Source organism: Triticum urartu, chromosome 4A, assembly GCF_056163025.1.
Source record: "Triticum urartu cultivar PI428250 chromosome 4A, HENAU_Tu73, whole genome shotgun sequence".
In the NCBI taxonomy this organism is placed as follows: Eukaryota; Viridiplantae; Streptophyta; class Magnoliopsida; order Poales; family Poaceae; genus Triticum; species Triticum urartu.
In genome coordinates, this window is record NC_141876.1 from 57,598,028 (window position 1) to 57,617,080 (window position 19,053).

The following is a 19,053-nucleotide window of genomic DNA, read 5'->3' on the forward strand; positions in this document are numbered from 1 at the left end:
CGGTTGCAGGTCTACTACGGAGGTCGCCGCGGGTTCTCTGGATCGGTTCAGGTCGATGCAGCGGCCAGAGTCGACGACGGAGATGAGGCGCGGCGGCGAAGCTCGAGCAGTAGCAGGGTCGCGAGAGGAAGAAGACAAAGAGAGAGAGAGAGAGAGAGAGAGAGAGAGAGAGAGAGAGAGAAGAATGAGGAAGGCCGGGGCGAGCCTATTTATAAGGAAAGATGCAAATAGACGGGGCGAAAATCAAGGGAGAACCGAATAATGGTTATCCAACTATATAGGCGCCTCGATTCTTGGGAAGCATTAAAGATAAAAGATCCGTTGGAAGATGACGTCATGAAAATCTTTTGCGTTTTCAAGAGATGACGTCACGGCGGATTACAAGGGAATTTCAGTAAAGATAAGAAGATGGTTTTTTTGGCTAAGTATGGAAGATTGACAAAGAACAAAGTTCAAAGTCAACCTGAGGCCTAATGTTGGGGATATTACTATCAGCTGAGACCCGCCCAGGAGGGGCCGGGTCAGCCCCAATGGTGGGATACGCAAGAAGCCCAGTAAACATCCAAGATTGTAGTTTATTAAGTATTATAGAAGGCCCAAGGGCCTGAAGGCGGTTTAAGGCCTGATATTATGAACCGCCATATGTAAGGAAAGACTTGTAAAGAAAGGCATGTAAAGAAAGTCACCGAGCCGGACACGATTATGAGCCGGCCGGGACTCTGTAGGCCACCAGGCGTCAACCCATGTATATAAGGGGACGACCCGGTGGCGGCTTAGGGCAAGAGACAACAAATCGATAACCAAGCCGGCGAGTTGAGCCTCTTGGAGATCGAAACCCTAGCAATACCAAACCCAACTAGACGTAGGCTTTTACCTTCATCATAAGTGGCCGAACTAGTATAAAAACTATCTCGTGTCCTTTGTCCCGATTAACCCCTTTAAGCTTCCTAGTGCGATGGCCCTACGACTAAGTCCTTGCTCTAGGACATCTGTCGTGACAATTCCACGACAAAACCTGTGCCAGATCATTGGCTAGGACGAATGGTTCGTCTGCATACGCAAGATTGTTGAGAACCACTGTTGTCATTCCATACTGCGGGTCTTCCGTTACCCCGCCTCGTGTCATATTGACCCATTTGAACCGAAACAAAGGGACCTTCAAACCACGTCTATAGTCAAGTTCCCATATGTCTTGTATATAACCATAATATGTTTCCTTTCCCGTCTTGGTTTCTGCATCAAAGCGGACACCATTGTTTTGGTTGGTGCTCTTCTTATCTTGGGCGATCGTGTAAAATGTATTACCATTTATCTCGTACCCTTTGAAAGTCATTATATTCGAAGATGGTAACTGGGACAGCAAGTACATGTCATCTTCAATAGAGGCGTCATGCATGGTACGTGTCTGCAACCAGCATGCGAAACTCCTGGTTTGTTCACGTGTAATCCAGTCATCAGACCGCTCCGGGTGTTTGGAGCATAGCAAATTCTTGTGTTCTTCCATATACGGAGCCACTAAGGCAAAATTCTGTAGAACTGTGTAGTGTGCTTCAGTGAGAGAATGTCCGTCCATACATATTATTTGATCCCCTCCTAGCGTGCCTTTTCCATCCAGTCTGCCCTTATGCCGCGATTCAGGAACACCAATCGGCTTAAGGTCAGGAATAAAGTCAATACAAAACTCAATGACCTCCTCATTTTCATGGCCCTTGGAGATGCTTCCTTCTGGCCTAGCACGGTTATGAACATATTTCTTTAAGACTCCCATGAACCTCTCAAAGGGGAACATATTGTGTAGAAATACAGGACCCAAAACGTTAATCTCTTCGCATAGGTGAACTAGGACGTGCGTCATGATGTTGGAGAAGGATGGTGGGAACACCAACTCGAAACTGACAAGACATTGCACCAAATCATTCTCTAACCTTGGTATGATTTCTGGATCGATTACCTTCTGAGAGATTGCATTGAGGAATGCACATAGCTTCACAATGGCTAATCGAACGTTTTCCGGTAGAAGCCCCCTCAATGCAACCGGAAGCAGTTGCGTCATAATCACGTGGCAGTCATGAGACTTTAGGTTCTGGAACTTTTTCTCTGCCATGTTTATTATTCCCTTTATATTCGACGAGAAGCCAGACGGTACCTTAATACTGAGCAGGCATTCAAAGAAGATTTCCTTCTCTTCTTTGGTAAGAGCGTAGCTTGCATGACCCTGATGTATGCCGTCTTTTCCGTGCATACGTTGCTGGTCCTCCCGTGCCTCAGGTGTATCTTTTGTCTTCCCATACACGCCCAAGAATCCAAGCAGGGTCACACAAAGATTCTTCGTCACGTGCATCACGTCGATTGCGGAGCGGACCTCTAGGTCTTTCCAATAGGGCAGGTCCCAAAATATAGATTTCTTCTTCCACATGGGTGCGCGTCCGTCAGCGTCATTCGGAACAGGTTGTCCACCAGGACCCTTTCCAAAGACCACCTTCAAATCCTTAACCATATCATGTACATCAGCACCAGTACGGTGGCGAGGCTTCGTCCGGTGATCCGCCTCACCTTTGAAATGCTTGCCTTTCTTTCTTACGGGATGCCTGCTCAGAAGAAATCGACGATGTCCCAGGTACACATTCTTCTTACAATTAGCCAAATATATATTGTCGGCATCGTCCAAACAGTGCGTGCATGCGCGGTATCCCTTGTTTGTCTGTCCTGAAAGGTTACTGAGAGCAGGCCAATCATTGATGGTCACGAACAGCAACGCCTTTAGGTCAAATTCTTCCCCCATGTGCTCATCCCACGCACGTACACCTATTCCATTCCATAGTTGTAAGAGTTCTTCAACTAATGGCCTTAGGTACACATCAATGCCGTTGCCGGGTTGCTTAGGGCCTTGGATGAGCACTGGCATTATAATGAACTTCTGCTTCATGCACAACCAAGGAGGAAGGTTATACAAACATAGAGTCATAGGCCAGGTGCTGTGGTTGCTGCTCTGCTCCCCAAAAGGATTAATGCCATCTGCGCTTAGACCAAACCATACGTTCCTTGCGTCATCTGCACACTCCTTCCCATAGTTTCTTTCGATTTTTCTCCACTGCGACCCGTCAGTGGGTACTCTCAACTTTCCGTCTTTCTTACGGTCTTCTCTGTGCCATCGCATCGCCTTGGCATGCTCTTTGTTTTGGAACAAACGTTTCAACCGTGGTATTATAGGAGCATACCACATCACTTTGGCAGGAATCTTCTTCCTGGGGCGCTCGCCCTCGACATCACCAGGGTCATCGCGGCTGATCTTATAGCGCAATGCACCGCATACCGGGCAAGTGTTCAAATCCTTGTACTCACCGCGGTAGAGGATGCAATCATTAGGGCATGCATGTATCTTCTGCACCTCTAACCCTAGAGGGCAGACAGCCTTCTTTGCTTCGTACGTACTCTCGGGCAATTCGTTGTCCTTTGGAAGCATATTCTTTATCATTATCAACAACTTTCCAAATCCCTTGTCAGATACACCATTCTCTGCCTTCCATTGCAGCAATTCCAGTGTGGTGCCCAGCTTTTTCTTGTCACCTACGCAATTCGGGTACAACAATTTTTTGTAATCCTCTAACATGCACTGCAACTTCTTCTTCTCCAAATCACTTGCGCAGTTTCTCTTTGCATCGGCAATGGCCCGACCTAGATCATCAATGGGCTCATCCGATCCCTCTTCTTCAGCTTCTTCCCGCATTGCCGGCTCAGCTTCTTCCCGCATTACCGGCTCAGCTTCTTCCCTCATTGTTGTATCATCGTATTCAGGGAACCCATGGCCAGGTTAGCTGTCATCGTCCTCTTCTTCTTCATTGTCTTCCATCATAACCCCTCTTTCTCCGTGCTTGGTCCAAACATTGTAGTGGGGCATGAAACCGGACTCAAACAGGTGGACGTGAATGGTTCTTGACGTAGAGTAATTGTGACCATTCTTACAGCCAGCACATGGACAAGGCATAAAACCATCCGCCCGCTTGTTTGCCTTAGCCGCAAGCAGAAAAGTATGCACGCCATTAATGAACTTAGGAGAGCATCGGTCATCGTACATCCATTGCCGGCTCATCTTCAATACACAGCACTGAAAACACCAAATTAATACAATACATAAAGTTCATACAACACTTAAATGCAACAAACAAATAACTCTCTAGCTAAAGAATTTAAATGCAACAACAAATGTGATCAAGATCGCAACTAAGGTAACAATTGATCCAACAACATAATGATACCAAGACTCACTATGAATGACATATTTTCTAATCTTTCTAATCTTCAAGCGCATTTTCTCCATCTTAATCTTGTGATCATCGGCAACATGCAACTCCAATTCCATCTTCTCCCCCTCAATTCTTTTCAATTTTTCTTTCAAATCCTCGTTTTCTCTTTCAACTAAATTTAACCTCTCGACAATAGGGTCGGTTGGAATTTCTGGTTCAACTACCTCCTACATACAAATATCTATGTCAGCTTGATGGGCATAATTTGTCATAAACACGAAATGCAACAAATAGTTTTAAAAGAGAATATACCACATCCGAATCATAACAAGGACGAGGGCCGACGGGGACGGATATCAAAACCATGGCACTATGTATAACAAACAACGTACGGGTAAGATAATTATACGAGTAACTATATATCCAAATCACACAAACATCAATTTTTATATAAAACATTCATGAACAAGAGGCTCACCGCAAGATGGTGCCGGCGACGGGACGGTGTGGGCGATCGACGGTGGTTACGACGGAGATTTAGAAGGCACTAAGTAAACCACACATACATATGCAAACTAAGCGTTATTTTTGACCTCAGATTGCATATAAATCAAATACTAACACATATAATTCCTCCCAAATTACTAAACTCACAAATTAATCACTATATAAAGCATTGCAAGAGCTAATCTAGCAATGAGAGATGAAAGGACAAAGTTGCTAACCTTTGTGATCATTTGAATGGACGGGGGCCTTCAAATCTTGACAAATTTTGGGCAAAATGTGTGATGAGCTCGAGAGGAAGAGGGGAAGAACAGAGAGGAGAGGGAAAAGGGGAAGAACATTTGAAGTACCACCTGGGGGTAGTTACCCCACATGTCTCATATACTACCATGTGGTAATATATATTCTACTTTATCATTTGAAGTATGTTCATATACTATATATAAGATACTTCAAAGGGAGTTACATGAAAAAATTACAAGTTTGCCCATGATTTTTATTATATTTATGAAATACGTACATATTTATAAAGAAGCATATATACTACCTAAACATTCTTATATACTACATACTACGCGTACATATTCTCCGATTTGACAGATACTACATATAACATACAAAATTCAAGTGGTGGTAACTACCACCGGTGGTAGATAAAATTTGTATATATATTGGGACGGAGGGAGTATTATTGTAGAGAAAAGACAGAAGCGGTATATTGTACTGATTTTTTGTCAAGCAAGCATGCAATTCTTCTGTGACTAGTAATGTTTTGAAATAACATTCAGGAAGGAACCAATGCATGACTACTGACATTAAGCCTATGATTATGCGGCATGATTGCTTAAGTTGGTAGTACATGTTGTAATTATCAGCCACCTCAAAAACATTGGATTTGTTCACCCGCAAAAAAACATTGGATTTGTTCTTATGGTAGTTCACTTTCTTTCCTGTACGCGTAAATGTTGAAAAAAGGCCTCTGTAATCTTTTTTTAGCTTAAAGGCCTCTGTAATCATACGCTGGCTAGTGTGATGGGGAGGTAATCTTACGACTCCATTGTTTCCTACGTCAAAAGTGGCACACATTCCTGCGGGGAAGGTAATCTTACGTCTCTGCAAAGTTTCTTACGGGCTGAGCAATGTGTGGCGCACATTCTGACTGGGGTGAGGGATAACTATTCCTATTCTTCACCTTGGATGACGAATAGCGCAACCCTATATATATATATATATATATATATATATATTAAAACAACACGTAAAAATACATTTAAGCCTAGTTCGGTAGCGCTGTATTTAAAATACCATAGTATCTCAAAACTTCAGTATTGCAACGCGTGGGTGATGAATACTACGGTTTTAAAGAAAGTGCAATTTTCTCAGTTTTAGAAAAACTATCGATACGTTTGGCTGATGTTGTTTTACTGTAGTTTTGATCGATAGTCACACAACTTAATCTAACTTATACTACACGTACGGAGCTACACGACCGGATGCGACCGGCTGCATGCAACGCTGTATGGTCTTCTGATCGCTGAGCTAGGAAGTTGCAGACGTGATCGGCCGTAGCTAATTACAAAGAATAGGAATCAGTATCCTATTTTAACTAGTGTGGTGCAAGCCATTGAAAGGATACTGCCGTGTGGTTAGTTATGCTTACAAACCAAGCTGCACGGCAGTCAACCAGCGGATGACACGAGCAACTTTTCCTCAGTTTCAGAAAAAAGAGGTCCAGACCTCTTTTTTTAATACTCCAAGAAAACCACAGTATCAACAATACCACTGTTTATGAAACTGCAGTTTTTGGTATAGTCAAACGCCTCAAAGTATTCAAAACTACAGTTTTTCAAAAAACTGTGGTGTTCTAGTAATACTTTAAAAATACTTTGCATCCAAACGGGGCCTTACTAACTTCCTCACTCTGTCAGACTACCCATCTTGTGTCAACAATGGGTCAATTGAGTACAGTGAGCGAATTTTTATAACTTGGGGGCATTTTTAAATATGTTCTGTCCTATCGAGTTGTACTGAAATTTGAAGCAGCGCATAGGATGGGATATGGAACACAGCGATGTACAGCTTATGACGTGCCTCGATGCAGTCTGATCAATCAGCAATCATATAGGAGTATTAGACGGCATTAGAGGCAGAAGTAGAGTTCAATATTTCCTCTCAAGTTCGATACTAGAAAGTCATTGAGCAAACACCCAGCAGCCTAAACGGGCGCACATAAAGTCGTTCAGCAGTGGACTCTCTCATGGCAGGGTATCAGAGAGTTAAAAGCCATACAGACCATAGGTAGTTCTAGTGGTACTAGTCAATAGGAACAACAGGGAGGGAGTCTAGACTTGGATGCTTGAGCTACAGAAATACGCCCGACTTGCAAATGAAATGGACCCTCATCGCAAGGCCTCTCGTGCGCCGCTCTGCCATTTTGAAGAGGCAGATATCTCCCAGCTGCAGGTTATTGTCACAGGCAAACTTTGACCAGCCTCTGTAAATGATCTTCCTACTTCCTTTGATGTGTAATGTCGTGTGCCAATCCTTGTCCTCCAGCTCAAGTATGAGAGTTTGATCTCTGCTTGGAAGAGTTGAAGCATATTCCGCGCAGAATTCCTAGTTTAAAGAGTAGAAGTGTCAATGGCAACTGAAACAATTGACAAATTCATGTTAATGCATAATTCAGTGGATAAGGGGTGGGATATGCATGCAAGGTTTGCAATGTAATTGCAGAAGTGGGTCTTAAAATTTCATGAACTAGAGACAGAGCCATATATTAGTTCTGCAAAAGAGTAAGTGTTTAAACGCACCAGAGAAAAGAGGTTGCCACCAACACAGCTTTTGGTCATCACTGCCACATAGATAGGAAGTTCAGATCCAATTGCTTGGACTTTCTCCTGAACTTTCTTCTCCACACGGCCGGTTAGAGTTACCCCTCTAGCTAAAATATAGGGAGGCCTAGAAGGCCCCTGAAGATTGTCATTGTTGGAGATGGGATGCTTCAGCTTGTGAGTATCAGATCCTGTAAACATAGGCCATGTTCTCATATGATGAGGATCGCATAACCACAAGTACCTGAAAATGTGATGAGGAAATTTTTTTTTTCTTTTTTTCGAAAAGGGGGTTTACCCCAGCCTCTGCATCAGAAAGATGCATACGGCTCATATTATTAAAAAGGAAATCCAGCAACAAAGTCTCCAAGTATCGAAGTGCGAATGTGATGAGGAAATGCATGGTAATTATACAGTGACCTGATTTTGTAGATGGGGATGACGCCGAAGCCATCTTCCGAGCTTTTGCATGAGAACCTGGTACCTGCTTCCGCCTCCCAGATGATCTTCCAGCATCTTCTCTCTCAGTGTGATCATCGTCAGAGCTGGTCAGATCAATAATTTCAACTGTACAAGGGCGTGCATCAGTAATCTGAACTGAACCTTCACCAGTCTTAGATTTTTTTTGTGTCGAAGCATGATGAGTTTTTCTCACAGCCACTTGGGTCCAGTGCGAGAACTTTGAGACGAGTTTTTCCCTTGCTATGGAAAATGAGGAGGTCGTTCAACTGTATGTGATTAGCAGCTACAAAAGCATCCCAATCAGATTGGAGGACAACTTGATCCTCGCTGTGCTTGCTAGCTCGAACATTGTATATGTTACCACCAGGGGCTTCTAGTTTGATAATAGCACTACCTGCCTCCTCTTTTAAATGGCTCACAAGCCTCAATGGTATGTTCTTCAGGAACAGAACAGAAGAAAGGTTAAAAAGATGCAATGCTGACCAACAGAAGTGGGTTACGAATTGGAGTGACTGGCATAACCAAGAAATGATACGGAAAAGATACAACTTACGATAGAGCAGTCCTTCACGTTGACATTAAGTTTCTTCATGATTGCCACATACAAAGGAATCTCAGACCTTATTTTGCGGGCTATTTCTACAACTTTCTCATCTTGTGATTTGGTTAGATAGCATCCAGTTGACATGGTATAGTCAAACTCAACTTGCGTCTGAACATGTCTTGGATTAGGTGCAGCTTGTTCGGCACATCAAATTTGGTACAATTGTCACAAATATATTGCAAAAGGATTCAACATTTAAGAAAATTCATCTAAAAGTCAGTTTGCCTTTTCTTTTCTTGTTTGGGACACTGTTAAGACTGCTTCTACTTCATTAGTTAAAAACGAACAGAAAAGAAATCTAACCATTCAGCACATGATGATCACAAGGCTCACTGGGAGGAAAGGCTCCAAAGATCTCTGAAGGTGGTTGAAAGCAGGAAGCCATCTTCTCGCAACCGCGTGAATTAAATATATGAATCTCAAAGTTGGAGTTCCCATGGTAGATGAACAAGAATGTGTCATTTTCTTCTATATGGTGTGCAGTAACAAATGCATCCCAGCCAGACCGAAGAACTAGCTCGCCGAACTCCCAGGTCACCACAACATCATATGTCCTACCATTAGGAGTGTCGAGTTTAATGGTGTCGGAGATCCTACTCCTCAAATGGGTTGAAAGTTCTCGTGGTATACGCTGTTGTAGGACAAGGAACATAATAGATTAGAGTTATAAGTTTCACAATTCAAACATTCTGGGGCATGAGTTTCAAATATTTGCAGGAAATGCATGAGCCATTTTCACATTTCAGGACTAACCAATTGACATGGAAAACTAACAAAATTAAACTCATAGATTTTTTTATAAGAAGATGACAGTAAATTCATAGATTTGCAACACCACATTACAGGATTAACAAGCAAATTTATGCTTAAGTGACACCAGTTACCAGATTATCATTATCCTGAAATAGGACATTCATGGTCATTGACCAACAATATATTAAACAGCCAATTATCTCATTCTACGTTCACAAACATTTTTCATCCAAGTGTTTTCTGTTGCATCTTCTTATATTCTAAACCAATTATATTATCTTGATGCCAAACTATACCAGGAAACTAAAAATATATCCAGGAATGCGGCATTGCAAGAAGAAACTAAGCACATGCCTTTATAATTCTTTTTGTGAGGAAGAATGTTAAGTCTTTAAATCATGGAAAGAATTGTTCAGCTAGTGCCTCTATTATCTAAAACAATATCCAAAAAAGAAGAAGTTATTGTATGGCCACTCCCTTACTCCTTGACTTGTTAGCCAACACTAGTGTTCTTACCTATTTTACCTTGAAAGATATTTGAACAACCTCTCATGGACCACAGATATTCAGAGCCCAAAACCCTCAAAAAAAGGTTCTTGTACATCCATTCCCTTACTCCTTAACTAGTTAGCCAACACCGGTGTTCTCATCTATAATCTCCTTTTTTTCCCCTATAATCTCCTAAAGCCACTGATATTCAGAGCCACCCCCCACCAAAACCCTCGATATAGCATAATGGGCAAACAAAAGAGAGGGGAGGATGCAGATCTAGAAGCAACAGTGGTTGAAATGAATTTGCAAAAGAATTTAACAGAAGGAGTCCAGAAGGGCAAACTGACGATGCTGTTCTTGAAATCACCCTTGGCTACAGCAGAAAATTGCTTCTTCTCGTCACCCATGTGTTCCCAATAGTAATGATCCCTCCAGAAAGCACAGTTCTCACAATCCCCGTTCATCTCGCAGTACCCTGATGGATGGTGCACAGCGAAACTGCTCAGAGATGAAATCACCACTCCGGCGCTACTAGATGAAGAGAAGGAGAGCCGTATCAAGATTCAAGAACGAGGTGAGAACAACATTACCTTATCCCTTCCTTTCCCCCTGTTCCTTGTTCCCCCAGTATCCTGATAAATTATGGACATCGAAATTGCTCAGAGGTGAAATCACGGCTTCGATGCTAACAGATGAAGAGGAGAGCAGTATCAAGATTCAAGAACGAGGTGAGAGCAACATTACCTTGACCCTTCTTTTTCCCTGGTCTTCTGTTGCGTCGCCCCTCACAGTTCGAATCCTTGCTAGAGAGTGGAGGGGAGCGGAGCCAATGCTGAATGGTATGTGTAGAGAGTGGAGGGGAGCGGAGCCTATGCTGTACCCAAATATTCTGTCACCATTTTGGCACTAGCCCATCCCATTGCTCATGGGTGAGGTCAGGGCCTCTGTTTACTATGTCTGTGTGTGAGCTCTTGGGTAAAGTCGCTTGAGGCATTAAATCACTAGGCCAAAAGAAGAAAGCACAGTACCTCTAGGCAAGTGAAGAGGACACAGCAGTAAAAAATAAAATCTAGCGAACAGAAAAAAGCACAGTACCAGTCTGTAGCAATCAGTTGCTGCTGGAAATTAAACGAAATTCAACCTTTTCCCCTAATCAATGGAATTTGGCAGCTCCCCTACCAACGTTCAAAAAAGAAAAGGAAATTCAATAGTTCGGGCAGTAATGCACCAACTGACCAAGATTTTGTCAGAAACCAGTATTGATGATTTGATATCAAATGGTTATCCATTTAGGATAACAATAAAACTATAAACTACAAAAATGCTTTGGCTAACAAGGTAATATCTCGACTGGCAAATTTTATTCATCAAAAGTAGCTTCTCAAGCTAAAGAATGAAGAAATTCAAGGAGGTGAGGACAACATTATCTTGGCCCTTCTTTTTCCCCTGGTCTCTCTGTTGCGTCGCCTCTCACAAATGATGTGTGGAGTGTGAAGGGGAGGAGAGCCTTTACTGTACCCAAAGATTCTTTCACCATTTTGGCAAAATCCCATCCCACAGCCCATGGGTGAGGTCAGGGTCTCTGTTCTGTGCGTGTGCGTGTGCGTGCGTGCGCGCGCGCGCGCGCGCGTGTGTGTGTGTGTAAAAAGGGCTACCCACCACGGTAGGTGAAAATATCATCAGTTCGCGAGACATAATTGACTCAAACTCGTTACTGGAGATACTGCTTGTTACTGTAGTCTGTAAATCAACAAAGAACTAGTTTCAGTCTTCCTGCTTTTTTGCCTTTTCATAATTCATATTCCAGCATATGTGACATGTGAGATTTCAAACACATTGGAGAGTTAGAGTCCTTGGAAAGGCTATATTTTCTTTACATTTCTTTTTGCATTCCTGGGGTCAGCCAAATGTTGCATGTACAAGGCAGACAGTTATACACACAAGATCCCTTTGGGATGCACTACTGGGTAGGAAAACTTCTATTTTTACGAGTAGGAAAACTCAAGGCACATTACACTGAATGACAGTTATCTAAGCAAAACAAGCTCACAACACCCAGTAGATTGGCGAACAAACTACAGGTTGAAGCTCATCGTAGTCCAGTGGCGGTTCTATGTTCTTCAAACCTAGGGGCACATCTGACTCTTACATGTAGCATTATAACTGAACCCTAACCCACCAAAAAACAGGTTGTGGTCAGCCAAAAACTATATGACCACTAACAGCCGTAATGGTGTGTGTGTGTGTGAGTGGTGTGAAGGCGTACATCAAAGAAAATCCCACACCAGTATCGACAACTTGACCCTGATCGCCATTCTCATGGTCAGTCTGGGGGTTCACCTCCATGAATTGCAACGCATGCATGTCACCAGCATAGGCCTGCAGGAGTGTACAATCACTTCAGTAACCATGGCATCAAGAATGGTATGAACCATAGCTGAGTTCAGACTTCAGAATTAAGCAACTACTCACTTCATTAAAGTGGACAAGAAAGGTCAAATGCCTCAAAAAGGCATCAAACATAAGCTTCTCTGAAAGCAGTGGTTTCAAACAACTCACTTAGGTTTGTTGACCATTCCCAGGGAATGGCTGCTGTTGCAGGGTTGGAACTGCAGGAGTCTGCATGCACAAGAACATGAGAAACCTGGTAACTAATCAACACGACTACAAATTGTTATCAAGAGATGAAAACACCATCAATTTGGGAGATATAATTGACTCTATAAAGACTACAAAAATGCTTTGCCTATCAAGGTAATATCTCGACTGTCAACTTTAATTCGTCAAAAGTAGCTTCTCAGGCTAAACAATGAAGAAATAACCAGATTTTTCCAAATTATGATGGATGAAAAATTAACTTATGTGCAGTAGATGAACAGTACAGTTACCTAGAGCCAACTGGTTCTGCTTTAAAAAAATCTGCACTTCAGAAGACAGTAAAGGCTAGTATACTGTAAAACATGAAGCAATCCTACCATCCAGATATCACATAATCACCAAAAAGTGAGTTCATAATAATGTCGGATTAGTACTTCACACGAGAACTCTAATTAGCAGTGGGCATACAAGGTTGCAAACCAACCCACTGAGATTCGAGTCTCACTTCTACTTTAATTCCGGAAGTGTGGGAAAATGAGTCTTATCCTCACATCTCGGAAAAAGATTAGTGTTAAGAGAGAAGCAAATACATTAATTCTTCTTCATCTCTTCATGCATCCTGTTCAGCCAATCGAGCCTTCCTTCATTGGTCTCCAAAGCACTAAACATTTCTCTATAATCCACATTCATGAAAAGCTTGGTGGCCATGAAGAACAGATCGCTGCATTCCTTCGCCCCAGATTGCACAGCCAACTTGATGACGTCTTTAATCCCATGGCCTCTTGGAACATCAGTAGAATATGTCACCGAAGTGCTACCAGCCATTATGTTTGCCAGATGCCTGGACTCCTGAACCTTAGGGTTCTTTTGTTGCTTTCGTTTCTTCTTTGGACTAGCAGCAATGGCAGCAGCCCTCTGCTTTTCAACTTCCTTTGTTTTCTGGCCAGGTGCCTTGTTGCTTTCCAGATCATTGTTGTCTTCCAGTTCCAGATAATTGTTGTCATCCTCAACCTCAAAGAGAGCAGTGGGGTCTTCTATATGCTCACCTAGGATCGCAGAAGTTGCAATCGTCACATGAGTCTTGTCAAACATGGTGGTAAGCTCAGCAAGGTTTTTCTGGTGCTCCGACACTTTAAATATTCTGGGTGGGCCTAAAATAGGAATAAATTTACTTATTAGCATAAGCATGTTTTGTAAATTACATAAACTTGAAGGAGATACACTCCATTGGGCACACTACACTACCTCGATGAGCTTCACTCACCATTCATTGTCGGCATCTACTGTTCCAAAATTGATATCCCATTGCTGCCCAGTTGCAGCCTGTGTGGAGGTCGCCCAATGACCATATTCTGTCTTCAAGAAGTCCCATCGGTTTTTGAGCTGCTTCCTCTCATAATTTCTCCCTGTCCTAGCCAAGAACTTATGATGTAGATTCCTGTATCCTGTGGCATTCAGATATGCCTCTGGCCTGTTCCCGGCACTGACCTCCTCTTTACAGATCTCACAAAAAACTTTGTGTGCAAACGAATCCCATTTTGCCTTGGCTTTCACACCTCTCTCCATCTACTCAATCATAATTTAAATGCTTCATCAATTGGTAAAATAATAAGGTATGCAAAAAAAATTATGCATTCATGATACATAGGCAATGTATATAAAGGCATGTACACAAAATTCGTTTGTTTATCATCTAAATTCAGTAAATGCATGACATATCTGGATAGGTTTATTTTTCTAGTGTAAACACTTCACTCTGAAGGTGACATATATGGCCATTTCAGCCTACTGGCCATTCATGTGCTACTTCCAGTTCGAAGCTACCCATTTCACTGTGACACCCAACCCAAGGACGCACTTGTGTAGTAAAAAGCGAGTCTAGTTCAGAGTGATTATACATTATGTAATACAAATAACAACAGAACCTCATGCATTTCTACACCCACGGTATAAAGCACCAACAGACAACGGATTATTACCTATCCGTACTCGAGTTGACAACTTGGGATAATTTTGGGTGGAGTGGGGGTACCTGGAGTGGAGGGGCGAGGAAGACAGGCGCGCGACGAGGAAGCAGATCGCTGGGAGGCGATGCGTAGGGTGAGAGCCGCCGCCGGCCGTCGGCGTCGGGCCGAGGAACATGGGCGACGGCAACCCTAATCACATCCCCTTGCAGCGAGCCTTCTGCACGAGAACTGATTTTCTTACCCAGTAGGGGCGTGGCGGCGGGCGCGGACGAAGGTGGGGCGCATACGCGGGATCGATGAACCGTGTCATGGTGTCAGGAAGAAATAGTACTTGTGATTTAGCTCTGAATAAGATATCAAATGATTCGTCAAATGTTTCAAATCGCTCAAAAAAATCAGCAACCGAACTGATTTGGCGAATAGCATAGATCTGACGAATCAGTAACGGATGCTTATCGCGACCAAATCGCCTGCATAGGAAAGCATCGAACTATTTCCATGTCATGTCTGTCAATTCCTAATGAACCGACTGCAACCAAATGCTTGTGGAATAAGAGAAACTGAGGATGGGCACGGGCACCCGGTACAATTCATGCACAGAGAACATCTGAAAGTACTGCTCACAAGTGTCTTCCGAGATGTTGGTTTTCCTTGGTGAAAATTGGGAACGCCATGGACGGCGGCGATTGACTAAGGGTGGCTATCACTTGAGATTATATCGGAGCAGGAAACATAGAAGGAGCATGGTCATACCCATGACAGGGGGTTGTCGTTGGCGACTTGAGGATCACCGACGCCCCCTTTCCGATGAGAAACACCACACCATGGCTTAACTGCATGTGAAGGCTGCCTTTTGCACCGCGAGGGCAATTGGTTGTGAGGCACTTCACCCCGTATTCAGTGTGGCTGCAGGGGATGCCACCTGCAACAGAGACCGAGAGATCCAACTTGGCGAGACGCGCTTTGAGCTCTGGTTTCCATGCGGCGAGGGAGTCAATCTGGGCCATCTGCGTGTCAGGCGCCTTGAGAGTGGAAGCGGAGATGTTGTCCTACTTGTTAGCGTGGTCGACCGCGTTGGAGTTGGAGTTCATCTTGTCGAGGTAGGCATGAAGCTCGGGGTCCATGGATGCGACCAAAGCTTCATGGGCATGTCTCTGACGGCAGGTATCCAGCGTTGATGGTTGCAGAGGCGGTGGAAGGGTAGTGGTTGGTCTCTGATGCCATGATGTTAAGTTCTAGTTCCCTCTATTGCATTCACTTGATCGAATATAGGGGATGGTCTCTCTCAGATACAACTTTGCACTATAGGTAAAAGAAGAAATGTAAAAGCCGCCTAACCGTTGTCGTGATCCACATGATGCCTTCCCGTCCTCTTGTGCTTCTCCTTAAGTAGCATTGATCCGGTTAGGGCCCACATACTTGTGATTCAGATGCATAATGTTGCGACCTTCCCCCTAATTGGTCCCTACGATCGATGTGGTTGCCACAACAACGTTTTTTTGCTGCCATGGTAGCGCTTCCTTGAACCAGATGTTTTGTCTACATGCCAGTGTTTCTGTCTAGAGTTGTTAAGCTATCAGTTAAGACGATGACACTGACTTGTTCGTCCGGTAGCTGGAACTACGGTTGCCTTTGTCCACAGCCCCGGCCACGTTAGTGCACTTATTATGACATAGGATTAGGATGTGTTGATGTCCACCACATACGGCTCAAAGGCGGCACATGCGCCCCTGATCTATCATCCTCTGCTCTTGGTCGTGCACGGATCATCTTCCCTTTTGTGGTACCTGGAGTGGAGGGGCGAGGAAGACAGGCGCGCGACGAGGAAGCAGATCGCTGGGAGGCGATGTGTAGGGTGAGAGCCGCCGCCGGCCGTCGGCGTCGGGCCGAGGAACATGGGCGACGGCAACCCTAATCACATCTGAAAGGATCGATATGGTTGACTAGAGGGGGGGTGAATAGACAACTAACAATTTTTAGCTTTTCTTTAACAATTTAAACTTTGCATCAAAGTAGGTTGTCTAGATATGCAACTAGGTGAGAAATCTATATGATGCAACAAGGATAGGAACACAAGAAATCAAGTGATATGATACAAATAAGCTTGCACAAGTAAAGGCACGAGATAACCAAGAGTGGAGACGGTGGAGACGAGGATGTGTTGCCGAAGTTCCTTCCCTTTGAGAGGAAGTACGTCTTCGTTGGAGCGGTGTGGAGGCACAATGCTCCCCAAGAAGCCACTAGGGCCACCGTATTCTCCTCACGCCCTCACACAATGCGAGATGCCGTGATTCCACTATTGGTGCCCTTGGAGGCAGCGACCGAACCTTTACAAACAAGGTTGGGGCAATCTCCACTACTTAATTGGAGGCTCCCAACGACACCACGAAGCTTCACCACAATGGACTATGGCTCCGTGGTGACCTCAGCCGTCTAAGATGCTCAAACACCCAAGAGTAACAAGATCTGCAAGGGATTAGTGGGGGGAATCAAATTTCTCTTGGTGGAAGTGTGGATCGAGGCCTTCTCAACCACTCCCGGGCAAATCAACAAGTTTGATTGGCTAGGGAGTGAGATCAGGCGAAAATGGAGCTTAGAGCAACAATGGAGCTTAGGATTAGAAGAGATAAGTCAACGGGGAAGAAGAGAACCCCTTATATAGTGTGGGACAAAGATCCAACCGTTATCCACCTACCAGCCCGCGGCCAGCGGTACTACCGCACGGACATGCGATACTACCGTACAGGGCCGCGGTACTGCCGCAACCCTAGCAATAGCAAGGTCAGATCAGAAACACGGGATCTGAGGGCGGTACTTCCGCGGGCGCGGTACTACCGCACGTCAGGAATCCCTTAGCCATGGGGAAGGATACAACCGCGCCTACTTCCGCAAAGAAACGGAAGAAGCAAAAACCCGACACAGTAGTACTGCCGAGGGGCGGTACTACTGCCTGACAACATAGCACGGTACTACCGCGGAGCGAAAGCGGTACTACCGCGGTAGGCGCGGATGTAAAAAATTACATCCGCCCCTACTACCACGAAGGAGCGGTACTAGTCTGGTGAGCAACGGTAGTGCAGCTCCAGGGGAGCGGTACTACCGTGGGCACCTGCGATACTACCGTGCCACCGCACGGTACTACCGCTGGTGCCTACGGTACTACCGCTCACCTGGGAGCAATACTACCACGAGCCAACCCAGCAGCCAGAACCAAGGAGGCGAGAAAGCAGAGGAAGCTCCAGGGGAAAAGGAGGGGACTAGAAAGAGACGTGTACGTGATGATTCCACCCAAACCTTTTCGATGCGGACCCCCTCTTAATAGTACGGCTTTCTATGACTCAAATCCACCAAAAAGAAACATAGAAAAGATGCCGTCTTCAACAGTCTTCGAGGGGCACCCAACCGTCTTGTGCCTAGTGATGAAAAGTCTAGGATACTCAAGGCACACGATTAGTCCGCAAACGCGTTGTCACCAATCACCAAAACACCTTAGGTATAAATATGCCCTTACAATCTCCCCCTTTTTGGTGGATTGATGAAAATACGGGATTTGCACAAGGAAAATAATATTAAGCAACCGCAAACCCCTTCTCTCTAGAATATAGACGGGCTCCCCCTAGATGTGTGCCACCTAGATGAGTGCTTTGGACTGCACGGCACACATACTAGGATCAAAGCTCCCCCTATATTATAGAGACAAGGCATATCTAGTAAGGAAGGCTATCACTAGACAAGATAGCACAAACATAAGTTAACTAAGATAGATAGAGTGCATATGTCTTACACCATATGTAGGATAGGTCTCGACGGCACAAACCAAACAAAAGCAAACGAGGTCCAAACGATAAAGACAAAGCAAACACACCAAGCACGACACAACGCAAATCCCTACACTCTCTCCCCCTTTGGCATCGAGACGCCAAAAAGGCAGAGAGGACACCTACACACACGGGGTGGCTCAGGCAGAGAAGTCGTCCCACTGCTCCTCGTGCTCCTCGTCGGACTCAGCGGCGGGGACGGTCTCCTCGATGTCTTCCTCTGAACTGGTCCACTTGTACCCCTGCTTCGTCATCCAGACAGCCTCTGGCGTGATGACGTCCTCAGAACCGCCAGACACATCCTCTCCAAAGAGCCTCATGACCTTCTTATCACGGCGGCGACTCTACTTGTCAGCCACGTGAGTCCTGTACTATCCCTTTGCCTGTATGCAGAAGAGAGTCTTCATCTTGTCCTTTAACTTCTTGGCCCACGACGGCTCAGAGGAAGGAGCGGTAGACCTAGCAGCACGATCCTCAGCAACATGCTCTGCACCAGCCTCCTCCTCACCAACAGCCCTCCTAGCAGAAGAAGCCTCAGCACAGGTGGTAGTGTTGGCCCAGTTGGGCTTGACGCGGAGGCTGATGGACTCATGCCGAATCCAGTCTGGAGCAAGGAACTCATCACCAGGGTACATCTTCTCCCAAGTGGTGGAGAGCAGCAGAAACAGGTACGGTCCATAGATAGGTACCTTGCGGGTGAACACCGCAAACCGAAGCTCACACCACATGATGTGTGAGACATCAAGTGGCTGAGTCTGAGATGAACGTGCCTCTGCACAC

General features: G+C 44.7%; 2 protein-coding genes across 3 annotated transcripts; both read right to left on the reverse strand.

The window, feature by feature from the left end:
* Positions 1–6,888: 6,888 nt before the first annotated feature.
* LOC125550602 (B3 domain-containing protein Os12g0591400-like) lies at positions 6,889–13,357 on the reverse strand. Of its 2 annotated transcripts, none has more exons than XM_087517750.1 (10): positions 13,079–13,357; positions 12,450–12,509; positions 10,635–12,269; positions 10,481–10,522; positions 10,238–10,365; positions 8,949–9,276; positions 8,595–8,779; positions 8,000–8,478; positions 7,559–7,770; positions 6,889–7,364 (listed from the first exon to the last, which is right to left on the reverse strand). In XM_087517750.1, the coding sequence occupies exons 5-8, from the start codon at positions 10,352–10,354 to the stop codon at positions 8,194–8,196; spliced, it is 915 nt and encodes a 304-aa protein (XP_087373876.1). In that variant the 5' UTR covers positions 10,355–10,365; positions 10,481–10,522; positions 10,635–12,269; positions 12,450–12,509; positions 13,079–13,357; the 3' UTR covers positions 6,889–7,364; positions 7,559–7,770; positions 8,000–8,193. The 2 variants fall into 2 exon arrangements, with proteins under 2 accessions (XP_087373876.1, XP_087373875.1); XM_087517749.1 differs by having other exon boundaries at positions 12,363–12,509.
* On the reverse strand, positions 12,899–15,118 carry LOC125550600 (L10-interacting MYB domain-containing protein). Its single transcript, XM_048713622.2, is given in 4 exon segments — positions 12,899–13,609; positions 13,612–13,639; positions 13,734–14,054; positions 14,521–15,118. Coding segments are annotated over 3 exon segments (879 nt in total). The 5' UTR covers positions 14,521–15,118; the 3' UTR covers positions 12,899–13,079.
* Positions 15,119–19,053: the final 3,935 nt, after the last annotated feature.

What these genes read in the sequence shown, in the direction of transcription:
- LOC125550602 (XM_087517750.1), bottom strand. Translation starts at nt 10,354, where the DNA reads ATGAACGGGGATTGTGAGAACTGTGCTTTCTGGAGGGATCATTACTAT. An exon ending in GTGATTTCAAGAACAGCATC is followed by an intron (nt 9,277 to 10,237) that starts GTCAGTTTGCCC and finishes GTCCTACAACAG; the next exon opens with CGTATACCACGAGAACTTTC. An exon ending in ACGTGAAGGACTGCTCTATC is followed by an intron (nt 8,479 to 8,594) that starts GTAAGTTGTATC and finishes CTGTTCCTGAAG; the next exon opens with AACATACCATTGAGGCTTGT.